Source organism: Euwallacea fornicatus, chromosome 4 (genome assembly GCF_040115645.1).
Source record: "Euwallacea fornicatus isolate EFF26 chromosome 4, ASM4011564v1, whole genome shotgun sequence".
Lineage (NCBI taxonomy): Eukaryota > Metazoa > Arthropoda > Insecta > Coleoptera > Curculionidae > Euwallacea > Euwallacea fornicatus.
The window spans coordinates 5,698,797-5,720,044 of NC_089544.1; the positions used below are offsets into that span (position 1 = coordinate 5,698,797).

A 21,248-nucleotide genomic window follows, 5' to 3' on the forward strand; every position below is an offset into this window, starting at 1 on the left:
AATAATTTAGATAATTTTCTTATCTCGCGGTGTCTCGTTATTCCTTTGCATAAATCAGCCTTAAACTTCTTCAAAATTCCAAACGATACGGGCTGCTCTGCAGGCTATTGATATTTACTAATACTAATTTGGCTTGTCTGAAAGTCATTTTATTTTTTAGAAATCAAATATTAGATATATTTTTTTAAGGAAGCAGTATTGTGATACATTTCCAACACAGAGCCCAGAAATCAAAGATATCATTTATTACTATGATCCAAAAATAAAATGTATTTATGTATAAAATGAAAAATCCTTATTTATTCTTTCAAATAAATTTCATAACCTTCAAAATACTCCCCGCCCGACACAATGCACTTACGCCATCGTTTTTTCCAATCCTTGAAACAGTCAGAGAAGTCTTTTTCCGGAATGGCCTTCAATACTTTCTTCGATTCGGCTTTTATCTCCTCCATCAAGTCGAAACGAAGTCCCCGGGGGGATCTTTTGAGCTTGTTGAACAGCCAGAAGTCCAATGGTACTAAATCAAGCGAATGCGATGAATGTGGAACGATATGGGTGGAGTTTTTGGCAAAATGTCCTGGAAGAACCAATGCAATGTGGGACCGTGCATTATCGTCGTTCAGAAATCAAGAATTGTCCGCCCATAATTCTGATCTCTTAAGTAAAATAGCTTGACGCAAATTAACGATAACGCTCAAGTAATGTTCCTTGTCAACAATTTGGGTATGCCTGATGGTCGGGCAAGAATAAGAAGAAGACGGGGTGAAAGACGGGATCCTCAGTTGTCCTCAGTGTCAGCATGTACTGTTAGATTGTTGGGGTAATGGTTTGAGGTGTTATTGTATATGATGGCAGGTCACCTTTACTTTTCATTAAAGGATGTATGGCAGCCCAACGGTACCTCCAAGAAGTTCTGGAACCTCATCTCGTGCCTTATCAGGAAACTACTGTTAATCCAGTTTTCCAGTAAGACAATGCACGACCACATGTGACTAGAGTAACTATGAACTTCTTTCAACAAAATGTCTTAAATTTGCTACCTGGGCCACTTCAATCTCCAAACATCTCACTGATTCAACATGTATGGGATATTGTAGGTAGAAGGTTGCATAATTTACCCCACTCCCCACGAGCCCTATCGGTGCTATGTCATGCTGTCCAGTTAGCTTGGAATGAGATCCCCAAGAGGGCATCAATCACCTCACTAGATCCATGCCAAGGCGTGTACAGGAATGCATAAGACACCGTGTAGGACTGAAAAAAAATTTTTTTTTGTTTTTAACAATTAAATTTCTTCAATTTTTTAATGAAGTATTTGTTTTATCGTAAGAAACATACAACCAAAAATTATTTAAATAAAACCATTTTTACAGGGTGTTCTCTTTTCTATGTCACACAGTATATTAACACGAAACTTTCCATAGATGTCACCGATCCTGTTACCAACCTTGAAAAAAAAAATTCACGATTCTATTGTACCCGTGAAGTAACAGTAAAAAATTCACCCTATTTTTTAAACACAGCAGTACGCCTCTGTTAACTCGGTTTTATAGGCTTCATATTCACTCTTAGATGGAATTATGGGCGCAAGACGGATAATGGAAATCAGCTATAGGTCACACTTTATAATCTATATGAGGACTTACCCGGGAAAGCTTTGGAGAGAAGCCAATCTAAAACAAACGTGCTTTAAACTGTGGATAAACAGTGTACTGAACAATATTTATGGTGGCGCTTTAAAGGATATGACAACTTTTCGATCGAGAACTATCCCCCTACACCCTTTGAGGCTAAAATTAATTCCAGAAGAAGAAGTTAAATAGGGTAACTTACTGAGGTCCCACCTGATAGAAATAAACGTCTGGTGTAGAAAAAGACCCCTGTTAACAAAAAAGTAGTAAGTCAAGTCAATATTTTTTGTTCATTGAAGGAGAGACCCAGGAATCGCCATGAACGCGAGTATTTTTCACCTGAACTGTCGAGACCCGTAATTAATTTAGACACTTTCCGCTTGTTTCAAACCTTTAATTAGGGAGGAAAGAAAACAAATTCGCAAATCATTTGAGAGGGGAAATCCAGGGGATGCGGCAGCGCTTATAGGGCCGGTTTGGATTAAAGTAGGCAGTAAGAACATAATTCCAAATAACGGCGACCAAGTTGGGGCACCGGGGCGTTAATATTAGGATTATGACAGAATTTATTCGTCATATTCTTCTTTCTTCGTTAAAAATTCCTGCCTAGTGTGTTTTGAGGCTTTTGTATGCCCAACCGAGGAAATAAATGGAAAAGCTATTTCTTTGAAAGAAGAGTAAAAATCAGACTTAATAAGATAACTTTTTTCCTTTCAACGAAGCACTCAGCGAAAGCAATTCAAAAATTAACAGCCTGATTACGGCTCCGGAAAAAGAAGAGCGCCAAAGCTCGACATTTTTAATATAGCTCCATCACAATGGTTGAAAGCAAACATACGCTCCAAGGGACCCCTTTTTATTTGTATTCTTTACTCACCAAATCGTCCGTAATTATTCGCTCGGGGGCATGGAATTCTATCCTTCCGGGGATTTCTCTCTTTCTAATGCAAAACATTATCATTTTGACTCTGCCAATCTTTCTCGAGGACCTTTGAAATGCGGATCCTCCGGGGGGATATAAAAATGAACAGTGTTGAGAAGAAACTAAATATGGTCGCCGATATTTCTCTCCCAAGCTTTCACTTCCTCCTTTATAGAAATATTGCACGAAATTGGTTTAGGGAAGGGTCAAGACGATGTCGTGCATTTCTTATCATTTTCGCTACTAATGATGAGATTGTCTGGGAGCCTGACTTAATATCGAACCTCGTTTATATTTATTATAACATATTATGGTCAAAGTTACGAAATCTGAAATCTGATTGCTGACTGAAGTATAAAAAAGTCAGTAATAAAGAAAGATTAAACCGCCCGTCACGCCTTCGAGAGGTCCCCCAGTAGTTCAACCTAAAGTCCTGATTTTAATAACCGAGAAAATTTGTATGATAAGAATACGTGTCAAAATGCTGAACCATTCTAGGTCACTCTATATTCATGCAACTTAGCTCATAAAAACAAAATGAATGCACCTTGTAGTGCCAAGTGCGCATGCCACTACTGAAGAAGGACATTAAGATAACAAGGCAATAACCCAATAAAGAAAAGAAGAGGGCGGAATACGCCACATAAAAGGAGTGCAGTAAACCTTCATGCCTTGAAGGACGCGGATAGCGATTGGATTTGGTAAATTATAAACAGCAGAATTTTACCGTGTCCTGGACACTGAAGATATGTATTTTCCTCAGAGACAGTTCCAGGGCGTCGAAAGGATTACCTGGGTAATCCGAGGTTTTGGTAGGTATGCGCTGCGGCACATCCCTATCGAACCGGCCGAAATAATAACAGGTTGGTTGTCTTTTTGAAGGTATTCCTCAAGAAAAGAATAGTTCCACCTGTATTCTTAGAAAAGATATTTTTGCATAAGTGCAATAATCACATCACCTACACGTTTGTTACATAGAGCGCTTGTAAAAAGTATTGCAATGTGTTTATTACTTGCATAAACCTAATAGCTTCGAAAAATGCTAAAACACATATAATTATATTTTATGAAAAGCATTTAATGCATTATTCTTGACATACAAATTTCTTACCCTTGTCCAACTATCTCTACTAACTTCTTTTTTCCAATGGAAAAGTGACCGTTGTAATATATCAAAACAGAAGCAATTCACTGAGGGACACAACGGTATGCTCAGACCTAAAATTGGATCTAGAATTTCCTTAAAAAAAATTTATTAGATACCAAATAAAAGGATTCACTATTACACCAAACAAAATTTAAATTCCTACAATAAATGCTCCAATTGGGCTCTAGTAACAAATTTGGCAATGCTCAGTCGTTCCTGGAACTCTCTTATGCATTTATCCAGTATTGCTTTGGTTATTAATTCTAATTTTGTTTGAATTTTAATACGTAAATCTTCTAAATTTTGTAAACTTTTCTTTTTTGTAAACGGAACCTTTTAAGTGACCCCATAAAAAAAATCGAGAAGTGTAAAATCTGTAAATCGTAGCGGCTATTCTATTGTGCGTCTTCTACTGATCCATCTCCTAAGAAAAATATCATCAAGATACTATCGTGGCCACAGCAAAATGTGATAGTGCACCATCTTTTGGAACCAAATATTATCGGCTACTTGTTCCCCATGTTCTCGAAGAGAAATTGCGATTGATGGATCTATTTCATTTTACGATAGGTGTAAGCATTATGCAATGTTTAAGGCTGCCATTGTTTCCAAACCCACCGGCCACTACCAAGCAACGAGACCTTTCAAAGATAAGGAAAGAAGTAAATTTTTCCACTCAAATGCACGTAAAATTAGGTCCCACAAAAGCACTTTCTACATCTATTGTTACGATCAAATAAGTAACGAAAGTGTGTGCATTTTAGTGGTTTTTTGGTGGCAGAATTGTTCTGAAGTTTGTTTCCTTCTGCATGTAAATTTGTGTGCAAGCAAATTTGAGCTTATTAGACTGGGAAAATGGATTTTAGTAAATTTGTAAGTGATTTCTATTTATTTTTTATGAGATCTGATTTAAATTTGCCTTAACAGCCTCTAATTTAATTTAATTTTAGATCTATATCGCCCTGTTCCTGTTTACAATAGCAGCAGTTGTCTCGAGTGCTCCTCAACATGCGTACAGAACAAGTAAGTTTTAGGCTCTGGCACTATTTGAAAAAAAAACATCGTTTTTATTTGAATGCAGATGAATTCAGAAACAAGAGAGAACAACATGGTAATCGAGGAATAACTGGACCAATCTTTTCTTTTGTGAAAACCGACAAAAACGCCAATTTCAAATGGGGAGTTCGCCACCACTTGGGGCGTCACAATGCCGGCAATAGCTAGGGATTACTAATGAATTTTTTAGCTTGATGAATGTACATAAATAATGCGTATTATACTGTGGCAAAAGTTATTTTAATAATAAATTACATTTCAATCAATTACTTTTTTGCATTTGCCAAATCTGCTATTTACACGTTAATTATAGTGCACCTAAATACCGTTAGAAACCAATGGAGGAAAGTAAGCAATCATTAAGTTCGGTTCGCTCCATGATATTCTATCATCTATTTTTACTCTAAATCTAAATATAAAAGCCGCATAGTCGAATAACACCGTTCATTTTGAAAACAAACTCCGTCAGTGGAGAATTTTTTCTTGTGAAAGTTGAAACTGAAAAAACTGTAGTGTTACTCGTCATTAGTGACTGAGCATCGATACAATTCAAGTGATTTCTAGCGAAATACGTGATATTTGGATATGGGTGATGCAAAGGTTCGTTTAATAAAATAAGTTTTACTTTTTGTTTCGCCATTTCATAACGACGTGTTTTATTTACGAGTTCATTTTAACCAAAATTAACTATTTAAATTACATTTCAGGATTTATTCAAAGTTGAAAAGAATGAGAAAGTAGGACGTTACGCTGTTGCTAGCCAGGATTTGAAAGCTGGTGATTTAATTTTTTCTGAAGTACCTTTTGCCTATGGACCGAAATCAGGTAGACATCTAATTATGTAAAGAGTTAGCCATTCTGCCTGGAAGAATTTCTATAGAAATCAAAAAAATGATCAAGGGTGCTTCTCTACTTTCATCGCTCTTCTGAAAGTTACCCGCCTTTTGAAGTTAATTAAATTGTCACCTCTTTGAGTTCTCAGCAGTAACTTAGACTGTTTCCTAAATACTACAGAAAGAAATCGGGCAAATTCTTTTCATTTAAATAACTATAAGATACCAAAACGTTCTCGTAAATTTTACACAATTTGATACTGTTAAGCTTAAAGATCTGCGCGGTTGGCCGCCTCAAACGCTTTTAAAGCGAACAAGAAAACCATTTGAATAAATTACTCAGAGAAAGAAATAAATACTTCATTTGAATATCTACCTCTGCAAGTACTTTCTTTAGGTAACATCAAAGCACGGCGGGGGAACATCGCGCTTTCAAGGCTTCAGGACTTCAATTGAGGTAACCTGAAACTACGCAGGATTCATATCACACTATTAAACCGAATAAACGGTACCTCAAAACTTTCAAAATGTTCCTGAAAATCTATGCAGGGTGTAACATATCATCATGGATATATTTCACGAAGCAATAGTACTCTAGAAAATAATAAAAAATTACTAGAAGATATATAATCAAAAACGCACCATTTTCAATATACAACGTGGGAAAGTTTCATATTTTCACTTATATTGTGCGTTTTCCTCATGTAGACCTTCAGTTGAATTTTTAGAATTTCGCGGATCTTTTTCCTTTAAAACTTTCTACAATAAAATGTGTAAATTGTCGGTAATTATACACGAGGTTTTGTATTTTTTTAGGTCATCTATTATTTTATGCTTTGTATCTTTTTTTGGAAGACCCTTTATAAATTATAATACCAAATTTAAATTGTTTCCTAAATTCTTCAGCTTTTTTCAGCTCTTACAGTATTTTCGTGTCTTTTATTCTTTTCTTAGGATTTACGAAAATTTCTACGGATACAAATTCAGAACATAAAGGAAATAAGGAAAAAATCATACGAGTCAGTTATGAAGCATATGAAGCAATTCATAACATTTAATCACATTTCTTAAAAAAATAAATGAATTTAAACGAACAGAAAATTATAAAAACTGTTGAAAATGTTTCTAAAAAAATATGAAACTCTGCCAATCTGTATATCACAAGTGGTATATTTTTGAGCATGAGTCTTTTGGCATTTTTTATTATTTTGCAGAGTACTATATCTGCCTGAAATAGCTCCATAATGATATGTTAAACTCAGTATATTTTGAAAATAATTTTCCTGCATTTTGCTGGATTGTTGACATGAAACATAGTAACATACACCCAAGAGAAACGTGAACAGCCAGCTAAAAGTAATCATTTTTTTCGTTACTTTATACACTTCTAATTCTGTGGTAAAGCAGCGTAAAAGCAAAAATAAAGTTTATGCTTTTTCACACAGTGTATCTAAATTTTTGCTAAGCGAAATTACTGTTAATGTGTTTTAATATTAAGGTGTACCACATATAAGGCACTTCATAGTTACACCAATTCGGTAAGTACATTTTTTTTAACTTTTTTAGACAGTCCCTGTCTATGTCTGGGTTGTCTTTCTGCAGTAGATTGCACTTATTTGTGTTCCTCTTGCTCTTGGCCAGTCTGTGGACTTGATTGTGAGAAACTAAAAGTCCACAAAGAAAACGAGTGTCCAGTTTTTGCCAAAGCCAATGTGAAATTCCAAGCAGTGGAAGACCCCTCAGATGTGTGTCTCCAGTATGAGTGCATCACTCCTCTTAGGTAGTTAGTTTTTTTGGTGAAATTTGCAAACTAAGAAGCAGTACCTATTTCCATCAGGGTACTATTGGGAAAGGAAAGGGACCCAAAAACATGGGAAGAAGATGTGTCGCTCATGGAAGCACATAATGAAGAGCGAAAATCAAGGCCTATTTGGGATTTCAACCAGCATAATGTAGTGGAATACATCCGAGGGCCTTGCAAGCAAGAGCAATTTTCAGAAGAACTAATTCATACGGTATGTTTTGAAATGGAGGAAACCCCAAGAGGAATTAAGGAATTTTGTAGGTATGCGGAATTTTGGAGGTTAATGCTTTTGAGGCTCGAACACCGGGTTTCTACAATATCAGATGTTTATTCCCCAAATTGGCTATTTTATCTCACAACTGTATATCAAATATTCACCATGCCGTTGATTGTACCGGAAATGGGGAACTCAACGATTGCACGTAAGTATTTGGAAGAGCAAATCGATATCACCTATACAACCTAAAATTGAACCCAGTTTCAATAGTAAGTTTAAAAAAATGAAAAGAAAAAAGAAATGAATTTAACGGAAACGCTTTAGTATAAATCTAACCATTAACATTGCAAACGATTACAGTACTTTAAGGGCACTCTAAGGCTCCATTAGTCATTAGTCTCCTACAAAAAAGTGCGGACAAATGGGGGATGATTACGAAACCGAGAAGCATTTTAAGCTAACGAAAAATGGAATTTCACTAAATTTACTGGCCAGGACTAGTACCAATATAGTGACTTTCATTCACGTAGTGAAACCTCAAGCAATCATGCAATCGAGGAAGTCACCTGGAAAAAATCAGGTGACTTCAAATTCAATATCAGGTCAGTCCAGACCAAGTAATGTACGGATAATTTTAATGTCAAGTTTCTATAGAAACCGGACCATTACCCGGGCTTTTTTTAACATTCCTATAGAAATTAAATTTAAGTTAAACAAGATATTAATAATGTGACCCTAAATCTGATAACTTCAGGTTAGGTACGAGATCCATGAAGAAAGTAATCTCGTCACATTAAGTGTACTTTCAAATTTGTAATGTGATTACGTCTCCCGTATGTACCGATAATACTGATCAGTTGAATTCAGGAACCAAGTTCTTAAATTTGGAGAGTAAAATTCTCCCGTGGAATGACATCATTCGCAGGGAGAGTTCTACTCTCCACATTCAAGAATGTGGCTTCAGGTTACATCAAATTTTACGGGAATCGGATAGAAGTCCAGGTATTTCCGTTTAGGTTACTTTTGCGACTTTTACGGATTTGTCCTTCTAACGTTTTTTCGCATTTTTTTCTGAAGCACATAATTGTTAATAAACTTTCCTAATAATGCTAAAAGACCCATCTTTTTCAGGGTAAATGTGAGAGCGTCGATTGACGTTCCCAAGGGTGGTGAACTCTACAGCAGTTACACCTACTCTTTGTGGCCCACCCTTGTTCGAAGGGAATTTCTTAGAGAGAGTAAATATTTTGAGTGTACATGCGAGAGATGCGCTGATCCGACGGAATTAGGGACTCACATGAGCAGCCTCAAGTGTCAAAGATGTGATAATGGTGTGATAATTTCGACTAATGCTTTAGGTTGGTAGTTGTGAGAATTAGAGTAGGATAGCTCACAAAAGTCTCAAGACTGAATTAAATAAGTAAATACATTTCCCAAAAATTAGCTTCTAAGCCTAGAAGGCTCAAATATAATTTTCGATTAGTTGATTGACTCGGCCTATAAATATCAACTAAAAGTTGAACCTAACCTGAACTAACCTAAACTAAAAGTTGATATTTATGTAGTTTTGAGTCATTGACTCAGCTAACGGTGAGATAAAGCTACAATAATACCTCGCCCAAAAACCTGCAACTTATTAAGTACCTTTGCAAATTCTTTTAAAAACACACGATTTTATGCTCTAGATGATATTTGTGAATGGAAATGCACTCACTGTGATTTCAAAACTCACGGTCGTGCCGTGCGAAAAGTATTTGCAGCAATCCAGAACGAAGTGGATCAAGTCGAATGGGTGGGAGGCCCTGAAGGAATCCAACAGAGAGAAACCATCTTCAAGAAATATCGGTAAGGGGGGGGATAGGATTACAGGGTGTCTCGGAGAAAAGTGTCCACCCTGACTATCTTTCCTGTAATTTGTAAAAAAAAACACTAAAACGCATCAATTTTGATAGAAAGGGGAACTGAGACAGACTGGTTTCGATCAAAATAAAAAAAACACGAAGTTGAGTGTTCAATGAGAGGTGATGAAGCCCAAATCGCTGTTCTGGAACATGTTCAAATGGACAAAACAACATCTGTACAACAGATTGCTGAACAATTCGGCCTTTCGAAGATTATTGTTCGCAGAATTTTAAAAAAAGTCAAATTTCAACCTTACGTCACAAAACTAGTAGAGAAATTAAATGAGGATGATTTCGACCGTCGATCAGAATTCGACTAATCCTTTAGTGACATGTAACATTTAAACAGACATTTTTTACATAATACATTTTCCGATTAATTTTAAATGGAGAAACCTATCTACAACTTCTACAAAACGCCATATCTTCCAGAAAAACTGAAATACTTGAACAAATATCGCCGCCTTTCAGATCAAGAATTAGTTTTCCAATAGAATGAAGCACTTCTACACTTCACTGCTACTGTCTGACAGTTTCGAGATGAAGAATTCCTTGGAAGATGGATTGGCAGCAGAGGTTTAGTAGAGTGACCCGTGAAATCCCTTGACCTTAATGTCCCGGATTTTATCTTATAAGAACATTTGAAGACAAAAATCTATGACACACAATCTGATTCCCTCGAAACAATACGTGCCCAAATCGTCGAAGAGTACAGATCAATAACATCAGAAATATTATATAATGTATAACGTTTTGAGGATCAGCTGTATACGTAGATCAAAGTCAATGGAGGTCAATTTCAATATTTCTTATAATAAAATATGAGTAAAAATTATTAAAATTAAATGATTTAACTTTTGTTTAATTTCTACAAAACCGAGGTAGTAAAATAAAAAATAAAAGCTTGATCATGTAAAGAATAAAATAACTTTTCAGACGAGGTATAAAACACGTCCTCTTCTAATTTTAAAATTTCAACAGGTTAGTTCCCGAGGGTTTTTGGAGAACTTTTTGAAAACAACTTTTTCACTTAACTACGTCCCCCTCCCTATCAAATTTTATGAGTTTCAGCGTTTTTTTTAACAAACGACAGAAAAGGTGTATTCAGGGCAGACATTTTTCCCTGGGACACCTTGCGTGTGTAAATTGAGGTTTGACTATCTTTCAGATCAGTTCTTCATCCCAAAAACGCCTACATGACCATTCTGAGATCCGCTCTAACTCAGATGTATGGAAAAGCCGAAGGCTACACCTTGGAAGATCTACCAGATGTCGTTTTAGAACGAAAAATTGAATTGTGTCAACACTTGCTGGAAGTTCTAGATGTAATTGAACCTGGTCGATCAAGGATTAGAGGTAAAACTTGTTTCGGAAGGGTTGAGAAGATTAAATAACTATTTCTCGAACCTCAAAATTTTCCTATCTCGATTGTTGCTCAACACCTGCAATAAAATGATCCAAATATGGAATCTAATAATTTTTTTACGGACAAAATGCAGCTATAAAAGGCTCCATCTTTCATTCATTCTTTTTTTACTAGGTATGACCCTCTACGAACTTCATGGTCCTGTAATGATTCACGCAAGACACCAGTACCAATACGGAGCCTTTGGGCAGGAAGACTTTAAACAAAAGCTGCAGGAGTCTATTGATATTCTGGGACAATCAGTAGAGATTCTTAAGAATGAGCCGGTGTCGCAGCCTGAAGGCCAGCTAGGCCAAATGGCGCAATCGGCCTATGAGCAATTGAGGGAGAACTTCGATATGCTAGTGGAGACTGCTGTTTAAAATCCAATTGAATGCCACAATATACAAATTCATGTTCTTTAGAAAGCAATAAAGAAATAAAGAGTGACTAAGTCTCAGTAAAAAAATACGACTAAATTCAACGAACTTCGCAAAATAAAAGAATACATTTTTGTAAATTTTCACCGATATTGGCACAATCGGTAAAAGGGAAACTTTAAAATTTTTATATTCCTCTAATGCCTTCTAATATCAACTAGATTTTTTAAAACTGCCGGAGAAAATTACAGTTTTTAATCAACGTTGAAATCCCCTGACGCAAGAACGAAGCATTTTCAAATAGTGTTGGAAAATTTAAACAGCTTATTTTTATCTGAGGAATTGATGGTACCCATGTTTTCTGAGACGCTCTGTATTTATAATACTCATCCCCATCACTCATTCGTAGAAATTTCAAAAGATAATCTTAAGATTAACAAATAACTATTTTGATGATCTCCATGTCAGCCTTTTTACTTTTTCAGTCTCGAATAGTTTCAATAACATTTCCGAAACTTTTCTCATCCTTTCATCCTGATGCTGTTCAAAATTGGTCTCAAATGTAAATAACCTTTTACAATCCTCCAGGATAAGAACATTTTTATTTTTATTTATTGGTGGTTTAATGTGGTTCATATATTAATTCATATATCGCTCCTGTATTACGATAATACTGCTCAGGAAAATCTTGAATAGACCTAATTCTTCCTGTGGTTATAAGGATTTTCTTTGCAAACATATGCAAATTGACTATCTGTTTGAATGGTTTGCACATAGTGAACTTTTCCGACGTGTAAAAGTTTCCCAACTCGTTATAGGGATCCAACGGGCAATTTCCAACCAGCAATGATTGGGCGACTAAAAGGATCTTTTTTTTAATAACGTACTCGTCAATCACTTTCGAGGCAGCAATTCACCTTACCGGGGATCGTCATTTTTCCTCTTAAAGGAATAAATATACATATTATTAATATACGGAATTTTAATATTAATATACAGGTCCAGGCCGACCACAGTAAAACCCATGTAAATTCAATACCATCTAATATTATCTTCCTTGTTCGTTTAAGGGCAAAATTTTATTAGACTTTTTTGAAGGTCCCTTTATGAGAGTCTCGCATATAAAATATGAATAATGTTCTTCGCACCATGATGAGATGTTTTGAAAAAAATTTTGTAAACTCTGCAAACTACACTGCTGCCCTGATATTTTCGTCAATTAAACCACCGGCAACAAAATAATATATTATTTAATAGTATTAGTAAACAATAATTAAACATTCCTAATTCTATTTCTAAGTTAGTAAATGTTCAAATAACCCCAACTGTTTCTTATATAATACCATTTAATCGTGTTTGTTTTCTTTGCAACTGTGTAGGGCATTTCTTAAGAAACTTTAATAAAGATTTTTTAAGAAAATTTTGACAAAACTCATTTACATAATGTTGTAGTAGATGATAAGGACAGTTACTGGTGGTTTAATTGAGGAAAATATCAGGGTTATTAATTTGCTGATAAAAAAAATTTTCCCAAAATATGTCGCAAATGACGCAAAGAAAGTTTTTCACATTTTATATGCAAGTCCTATATAAAAGAACCTTCAGAATGCCTAATTGAATTTTGCCCTTAAACAAACAGAGAAGATAATATTACATGGTATTTACATTTCCGTGGGTTGTCCTATGGTCGATAAGGCAATGCAACACCCTGTATATGTTATGTAATATATTTTCAAAATACTAGAGATTCTAAATAAAGCCACATCAATTTCCTCCGAAACTGCATCATGTGCATTGACTTTGCGAAGTAATTTTTCTAGTATTAACTTGTAATGCTCTACTCTTTCGAAGAGTGGTGCCGCCAAGCCAATTTCTCTTGTGGCATCGTCCTGAAATCTAATTTTTACTCAAAATACAAAGAGTCAGTAAACAAGATCATCTCCGGATCACCCTGTTTTATTTGACGGGAATGGCGTTTTTCGTTACTCATAAAAAATTTCTTATTCATCAAAAACAAAAGGTCCTAAAATGAATATGCATGGAACTATCTATACATAGAGTGCCAAAAGTCCCACATAAATTCGTTAAAAATTAATGAAAATATTTTCCATGAAAATACTGCAACACATCAAATATAGATTTTAATGGTGCATTTTTAATTCTGAACATATTTAAAAAAAAACACAGAAAAAATACTTTAAAAATAACAATATAAACTACTATAGTCTAATATATTAAATGTTCGATATGCGCTCCGTTAACTTTCTGACAATGAGCAAGCCACGAATCAAATTTCTCGAGAAGTTTTTTATCAGTTGCGAAAGTATTTGTTGAACTTCTTGAGAAATTTTATTTCTTAACTCTTCTATATTGTTGAGTTTATTTAAATACACTCTGTGTTTCAAATGCCCCAATAAGAAAAACTCCATAGGGTTGAGGTCAGGCAATCTAGCAGGTCACTGTAATTGCAAATATTTCAATAATTGGAATTTATAATAGACATGGGTACGTTACATGAAATATGTTCAAAATTTCTCAAAAGACTCAAATACGTCATAATATATATGATGTTCCATAAGAAAAAAATTACAATGTACATTCATCTATTACTTGGGTAACCCTGCATACATATGTTTCCGTCAAAAAATGCACTACTAAAAACAATATTTGACAAATACCAGCATTTGCATAAAAATGTTTCCTTCAATTTTTAAGGAATTTATGCGGGTCTTTTGTTCCTCTATGTATAATTTGCTAATGAGTGTATTCTGAAGTTCTTGGTTTCGTAGATTATGGAAACATATCGTAGTTAACTATAGAGAGTGTAACATACCATCATGGAGATATTTCAGGGAGCAATAGTATTCTGCAAAATAATAAAATATCCTAATTGACCCGTGGTCAAAAGCACACCATTTTCGTTACACAGAGTAACAACGTTTCACATTTCTTCTCATGTTTTGCAATTTTGTCACGCATGCCTTACCTTAATTTTTTTTAATTTCGTACACCTATTTTCTTTAAAACTCCCAAATTGCTTCATGTAGTTGATAACTGAACCGAATAATTATTATTTCCTTAGTTCCTTTTCATTCTTAATTTGCATCGACAGATGTTTTTGCAAATTCTAAAAAAATGGTAAAAGATGCCAAAATACTGCGAAACCAAAATTCTAAATAATTGAAGAAGGAATTTTAATTTTTGTCTTAGAATTGATAAAGGGTTAAAAAAAAGATACAATACATGATATAGTCCGTGACCCAAAAAAACATAACACCGTGGGTATGGCTACCGACTATTTTATTGTCGAGGATTTTAAATAAATATGTGTACGAAATTACAAAAATAAAATTGAAATTATACGTGGGAAAAATGCAAAATATGACAAAAAATGTAAAATTTTGCCGTCCTGTATATTGAAAAGAAGTGTTTTTGACCATGAATCTATTATCATTTTTTTATTATTTAAGATATTACTATCTTTTCCTGGAATCTCTTCATGATGATATGTTAAACCCTGCCTACTGAACGCGAAATTTTAAAATAACTTAAAGCCTATTTGCATACAGTAAGCAAAATCGTTCTCAATAAGGAATTGTTTAAATCGCCTTTTATTATAGATCAAGCACAATTTGGGCAAAGCGGTAAAATTTTCCAAATTGGAAAATGGAACGCAATGTAATTAAAAATAAATGATTCCGGGGGAACTTATCTCTCTGATTCCTGATGGAAGTCATCTACCTCGTAAAATATGTAAAATTTAAAATTGCTTTTGTTCTTAAAAAAAAATCGATCTGAATAGATTGATTTCAACACAAATTATTTCATCTCAGTATCAAAAACCTTAATCCTGACATGCTCCTTACAGAGATTTATCAATTTCTTCAGAGACTGAGCGCTTGTCAAATTCTTCTCAAACCTAATTTTCAACCTCTGCGATTTATCTATTACATCATCTACCTCGCCAGCTTCTATTGCAATTTCTTTGATTTTATAATTATTTATCACCGACCTGTAAATCTTTACAATAAACCTTTTTATCAAGCAGTCTGTACATCTTAACTACTTACAATTAGCTCATTCTGTGTTTGTGCGCGCTTCTTTTCTATTATTTGCAATTCCAGAATAGTTTCTTTACAGTGCAGATACCTGAAACTGATGCTACATATAAACCTTTATGAGCTGAACTGTATAGTTCACGTTGGAACAGAAAGGTTACCTCTGGGTTCTCGACAGGTGCTTCATGATAAACACGACTAAAGGAAGGTTTGTTAAAGTCTAGTGGTCTCTCTTATGTTTCTACGTTTTCATAGTTATTCTTCTCTTCTTTGTATCTAGAGCAAATTTTTGCCTCCCCCAAATTCTGTGAGGCAGACCATAGAGATGTAAGACTCGGGAAGTTTCTCACTCACCTGGCCACCACTTCCTTTTGTTTGAAAATTCGGAATATGTATGTACAGGAGGGTAATGGCAAGTAAAATACCACGCTTGCCAAACAGGTTCGTGCGTTTCGGTTCAGTCGCCCATTCTGGGACAGACGCTGCAATGCTAATTTTGGCCTGCCACGAGTATTTAATTTCTCCGGTACCGCTTATATCTGAGAAACATTCCCCTATCCGCTACTCGGAAAGGCGCCCGATGGGGCACAAGCGAACTCCACACGGGTTCTTCTTTACCTCACCTATTTCTCTTGTTACCTAATTATAGGTTCATAATTTCTTAAAAAAAAAAAAAACAAGTTGTCATATTTAGGCGAGATTAACAGAGTTTTTATTTAAACAGAGATATACAGAGTTGGATCAAATTTGATTTCGAACAAGGGGATCTTGAAAACTACTGGAGATGCAAAGACGATTAAAAAACGAAAACATCTATTTTCCTCTCATTTTTCACTACTCTTAATATTCTGGAACGTATTTCACTTTGGCAAAAAAAAATTCCCCACCGTTCACTCTCAAAAACTGTTGAGCAATTAAAGCAATTTATCATTTGCGGCTGTAACACTATGCATTGTATTTACAATTTAAATAATCCCTCCATTTTTCATGGATCACTTTAAAAAAATCACAAATTACTGCCCTGATTGGTAAGTACTATATACAACAAGAGTGAACCAGTCATTCTTTTATTTTAGATTTAAAGAGAATCCCTTGAAAATAAGCTAGCGATTATTTATTGCGCCATGCTAAAACTTCGTATATTAAATTCTTACGAACCTTCTGAACTCGATAAGTAGTGAATCTCAATTACTTCCATTTGCGGCAGATTTATTAAATATTCTCTTTTTCTCTTCGGGATAGACTGTTTCTCTTGTAACACCTGACCCACTGCTTCCATACTTAAATAAAACTCTTCAGATATGGTTTTGTGAAATTCTGATTTATTTACTTGTTAATCTTGATTTTCTCATGGCTATATTCTTCACTCATAGTTGTACTATTGCTATTTCAACCGTGAAAACCCATTTTTTCATGTTTTTTATGTCGAGTATTTCGTATAGCACTAAATTTCACTCCATGCAATTGATACTGAAAGAGAGGTCATCACCCATAAAGTAGAAATTTAATTAAATACTAATTACCTCAAGTGTTTCGGATTGATAGTCAGTATGTATTCAACACAGTTTATGTGATATCAACATGCTTCAAATATAATCAGGACCAGGATATCAAGGGCTTAGTTATTAGAGTGTAAATAAAGTTATGGGAAAGAGGATTTATATGAACCTGTTACAGTTGGTATTAATTATTGCATTGCCAAACAAACGGTGTATGATATTATGATATTAAACATAAGAGAAGAAAATTGATACGCATAGCATCAACAAAATTTATACCAGGAAAATAGATCTGAAAGATTATATCATAAACATGCAGAATTTAAATGGGAGGATTATAATGGTGCTCAAGCCCAATCAAAGCAACGTATCCATCATTAAGTATATTATAAGAATGAAAGTAAGTCAAAGAGAATGATGGCAGATGTCTGTATATATTGCCTAAACATATTCAGAACCAGCCTAACATATACAGGGTGTCCAAGCGAACATTGAATATAGGAGATTAACATGGGAAATTGGTTTTTATTTTTTTTGCGCCTGTACGGATTATCCAATTGAAAAATTTTTATATGGAGGTCATAGTATGCAAGACCGGCTATCTTTCAGTATTTTTTTCAGTCTTCTAGTTACAGCCGTTTTGGCTCAAAACGCCTCCAAAATTCAAAAATTTGAATGTCCCGCGTAACCGTTCGGCGCCATGATTGGTCAGAATTAATGTCAAAACACAATGTCGCCAACAACGTAAGCGTAAACACTCCATTTCAAATTAATTTTCCCTTTTTGCTGATTTCTAACTTATTTAAGAATTAATTCAGGGAAAAATCAATGGAAAACCTGAGGATAATTATTATGTGGTCTGCTTTGATGTCCCTACGGTAAATACGCAAGTTTCTTATTACCCCATAATGATAACACAAAGACATAACCTAACCTTTTATCTCACTAGACAGAATCTTCGCGGGCAATTTTAAATTTAATTCAAAACAAAACTTGCGTATTTACCGTAGGGACATCAAAGCAGACCACATAATAATTATCCTCAGGTTTTCCATTGATTTTTCCCTGAATTAATTCTTAAATAAATTAGAAATCAGCAAAAAGGGAAAATTAATTTGAAATGGAGTGTTTACGCTTACGTTGTTGGCGACATTGTGTTTTGACATTAATTCTGACCAATCATGGCGCCGAACGGTTACGCGGGACATTCAAATTTTTGAATTTTGGAGGCGTTTTGAGCCAAAACGGCTGTAACTAGAAGACTGAAAAAAATACTGAAAGATAGCCGGTCTTGCATACTATGACCTCCATATAAAAATTTTTCAATTGGATAATCCGTACAGGCGCAAAAAAATAAAAACCAATTTCCCATGTTAATCTCCTATATTCAATGTTCGCTTGGACACCCTGTATATAATGAAGCAGATAATTTCTAAAATAAAAAACGAATAAACAGTACTAATACATTTTCAGAATAATACATTCCGAACTTATTTAAAGTTTGCCAACACTAGGGACCTAATTGTTGAACTACCGCTATTTTTAACAGGATAATAGTTTTCATGTAATCGGAGCAATGATTTCAGCTTGGTTAATTGTTCCACCAGTTAAGAAGCTAATAAGAAATTTATGAGTCTGCCGAACTTAAGGGTGCTTTAATAAATCCGTCCTAAAATATTGATGTTGAACGCATAATACCGTCTGGTTTTTTTTTCTGAAAACTTTAAGGACTTTTTCTTCGATTTTTGAATAAAATTTTATAACTTTTGTTTTTGATACTATTGCACATTTTTATGCGTCCCGTCTGTAAATTGTCCTTCCCATAAGTAAAAATTATTGACATCAATTTATAAAATGTATTAAAAACTTTTTTATCTACAATCATGCAAACAACAGTGAGCACTAGTTTTATTTTAAAGATAACTAGAAACATTGCGTTCGACTTGGAAATAAAGCTAGATAAAAATTTCGTTCACCATATTTTCAAGGGAGATTTTCCGTTTTAATCTAAAATATTAATTTTTTTATAAATTACACAATAGCATAAAATAAAATAATATGCGACATAAATCCATTAGGCATTACTACCTATTGAACTTATAACATAAATATTACTGTGTGGCAATTTAACTTTGATATTGATGTGATTGTCAGCAACCACATCATGAGATTCATGAGAAAGCGTTGTATACAATAGATGTGGAGTGCAAGCCTCACAACCTAAATACCGCACTTATAAAATATATTAATTAGTCAACTAAAAATAAATAAATCTCAGAGCATTAAGTTGAGAAAATAGAAAAACTATACATTTATTTCAAATACTTAAGGTACAGAATAAAGTATAGGAACACCTATCACTTAGTATTAAAAGTCTGTGTATATGAAAGAAATGTTCCTGTGAACATTCACAAAAATCTAACCACATCACAGAAACTATACATTCACACTGCCAAATTTGAGAAAAAAAATACACAATTACAACCCATCATATCAGTTTTAAGGTTTTTCCAATATATTTTCCACTGAATGTACAACAGTTCTATCACAAACATCACCCAAAAACGTATGTGGGATGTCCTTTCCAAAGTATACTTTTGTATTCTTAGCTAGAGACTCATATTTCTTTAATTCAATGAATTCTTTGGTAAATAGCAGTTTGTTCACTTCTGCCTCTTTCTTCATCCTATAGAATTCTGCATCAGCCAGAGCCTTTTCTCTAGCCAAATGTATCTCATTCTCAATTTGGGACATCCTCTGAACAGACTCTTTTTCCATTATTTTCTGGTCAAACTGGATTTTAGACACTAATGCTATTTTCTCTGCCTCAATTAGAGCACGTTTCCTGTCAGTCTCTGCATCCTTTTCCACTACCTAACCAGATTTCTAATTACTAATAAATCTATGTTTAATTAAAAATAATACCTTTTGATGTTCAATAGATATGAGCAATTTTGTCTTTTCCCCCTCCATTAGTTCATAATTTTTTCTTATAGTTTCAGGAATTTTTGGCTTAGTTACTCTGACTGCCTGAATTATTATCCCTGGAGCCATCTCTACTAAATCCCGTTGCAATGCCTGTCAAAAAGTATTAGTTTACATAAAGCTCATAATAAAAAAACATTTAGCTACCTGTTTCAAATTCTCATCAATTTGATCAAACAAGTCTATGTAGACTTCATGTAAAGTGTGTATACTACAGAACTGATTTAGTTCATGATGAATTTTATTAAAGATTAAGGTTTTGTCATAATCAGCAGTATAATTCCTGACTATATCCATTACTGCAATAAATGAATACATGTAGAAATGCTTGAATAAGAATTCCAAAACAAACAGTAACCTGAGTTAACATTTAAGTAATTGACCACTTCAATTCGATCAAAGTATATCATCACACCCCCACTGGTTCCACAGGGAACATTAGTAACTTCATCAGTTTGTAAAGTAACCTTAAAAATAAATTTTGTGATATTACCTTAATTATTCTCAATGAACTAGCAACTTCATGTGGTGACACAATGGTCAAAAAAATTATTTATATTTCTATTCTATGGAGATTATCTTTGTGGTGATATTGACCAAATCCTAATACATGAATAAATGAATATTTTGTGTACTAGCTGTTTTAATAGTTTTACATTTCCAACTACCTGTACACTTTTATATGAAGTTAATATTGGTATCATCATGTGGTAGCCAGGATAACTCATACTAGGCAATAAAGCTCCTCCCTGCATTCACAAAAAAATGTAATATTAATAATAAACAAACAATGTTTGTACTTACTCTAAAATACACAGCAACATGCCCTTCTTCAATTCTGTGCAGGGAGTAATTTGTTACTAAAAATATAGTGGATAGAATGCCACCAATAATGGCATGTTCCACAATTGAACTATGGTTAAACAAGGGCATTGTAGTAAATATGGCAATTTGAAACACTTCTCTTTACAAGATAAGAAACCAATGGTAATGATATATTTGTAGATATTTGGGAAATAAATTTTGAGAAAACCGGGTGGTTAAAATATCGATTTTTTTTAATGCTGCTAACTTGTAAGTCACAAAATGTCTATGGAAAGAGATGTCCAAACAAAACTAGCAGAATTAATCATTTTTAAAGATACAAATGGGCAATTAACTCTTAGAAATTAGGAAATCTTCATTAGTAAAATATTAAATGAATGCAATGTATCATGTAAGGTTAAACTTTTGTTTACAATGTGATTTTGACACATAATGATTGGTTACCTTCATAATTGACATTTCATTCACATTAAGAGCTTGGTTAGATGTGTTTTTATCCTTGTCTATTAGTTAGGCTTAAAAGAAGAGACAATATAAACATGAAAACTAAGTTTTAATTTCAAATAATACAATGACATAGGC

The 21,248-nt window shown here is 34.1% G+C and overlaps 3 protein-coding genes across 4 annotated transcripts; 2 read left to right on the forward strand and 1 right to left on the reverse strand.

Moving 5' to 3' along the window:
• Nucleotides 1-109: 109 nt before the first annotated feature.
• On the forward strand, nt 110-5,025 carry LOC136338882 (uncharacterized). Of its 2 annotated transcripts, none has more exons than XR_010732024.1 (3): nt 110-4,576; nt 4,654-4,726; nt 4,785-5,025. XR_010732024.1 is itself a non-coding variant. In XM_066281662.1 (3 exons), exons 1-3 carry the CDS (start codon nt 4,559-4,561, stop codon nt 4,925-4,927), a joined length of 234 nt encoding a protein of 77 aa, XP_066137759.1. In that variant the 5' UTR covers nt 3,906-4,558; the 3' UTR covers nt 4,928-5,025. The 2 variants fall into 2 exon arrangements, 1 of the variants encoding a protein (XP_066137759.1); XM_066281662.1 differs by having other exon boundaries at nt 3,906-4,576.
• A 164-nt stretch (nt 5,026-5,189) lies between these two features.
• Nucleotides 5,190-11,369, forward strand: LOC136338845 (SET domain-containing protein SmydA-8-like). The gene is made up of 9 exons (XM_066281604.1): nt 5,190-5,359; nt 5,467-5,584; nt 7,159-7,372; nt 7,430-7,607; nt 7,658-7,818; nt 8,745-8,971; nt 9,299-9,458; nt 10,683-10,870; nt 11,055-11,369. The coding sequence occupies exons 1-9, from the start codon at nt 5,345-5,347 to the stop codon at nt 11,300-11,302; spliced, it is 1,509 nt and encodes a 502-aa protein (XP_066137701.1). The 5' UTR covers nt 5,190-5,344; the 3' UTR covers nt 11,303-11,369.
• A 7,769-nt stretch (nt 11,370-19,138) lies between these two features.
• On the reverse strand, nt 19,139-21,080 carry LOC136338857 (erlin-1-like). The gene is made up of 6 exons (XM_066281627.1): nt 20,646-21,080; nt 20,510-20,590; nt 20,200-20,308; nt 19,989-20,140; nt 19,782-19,934; nt 19,139-19,730 (listed from the first exon to the last, which is right to left on the reverse strand). Exons 1-6 carry the CDS (start codon nt 20,772-20,774, stop codon nt 19,356-19,358), a joined length of 999 nt encoding a protein of 332 aa, XP_066137724.1. The 5' UTR covers nt 20,775-21,080; the 3' UTR covers nt 19,139-19,355.
• Between the last annotated feature and the right edge of the window lie 168 nt (nt 21,081-21,248).

Excerpts from the sequence above, each read along its gene's own strand:
- LOC136338845 (XM_066281604.1), top strand. Across the intron at positions 7,819-8,744 it reads GGGGAACTCAACGATTGCAC|GGTAAATGTGAGAGCGTCGA; the intron begins GTAAGTATTTGG and ends CATCTTTTTCAG. Across the intron at positions 9,459-10,682 it reads ACCATCTTCAAGAAATATCG|ATCAGTTCTTCATCCCAAAA; the intron begins GTAAGGGGGGGG and ends ACTATCTTTCAG.
- LOC136338857 (XM_066281627.1), bottom strand. The coding sequence starts at position 20,774 with ATGCCCTTGTTTAACCATAGTTCAATTGTGGAACATGCCATTATTGGT. Across the intron at positions 20,141-20,199 it reads TTACTTAAATGTTAACTCAG|TAATGGATATAGTCAGGAAT; the intron begins GTTACTGTTTGT and ends CATTTATTGCAG. Across the intron at positions 19,935-19,988 it reads TTGATGAGAATTTGAAACAG|GCATTGCAACGGGATTTAGT; the intron begins GTAGCTAAATGT and ends ACTTTTTGACAG.
- LOC136338882 (XM_066281662.1), top strand. Across the intron at positions 4,727-4,784 it reads TCAACATGCGTACAGAACAA|ATGAATTCAGAAACAAGAGA; the intron begins GTAAGTTTTAGG and ends ATTTGAATGCAG.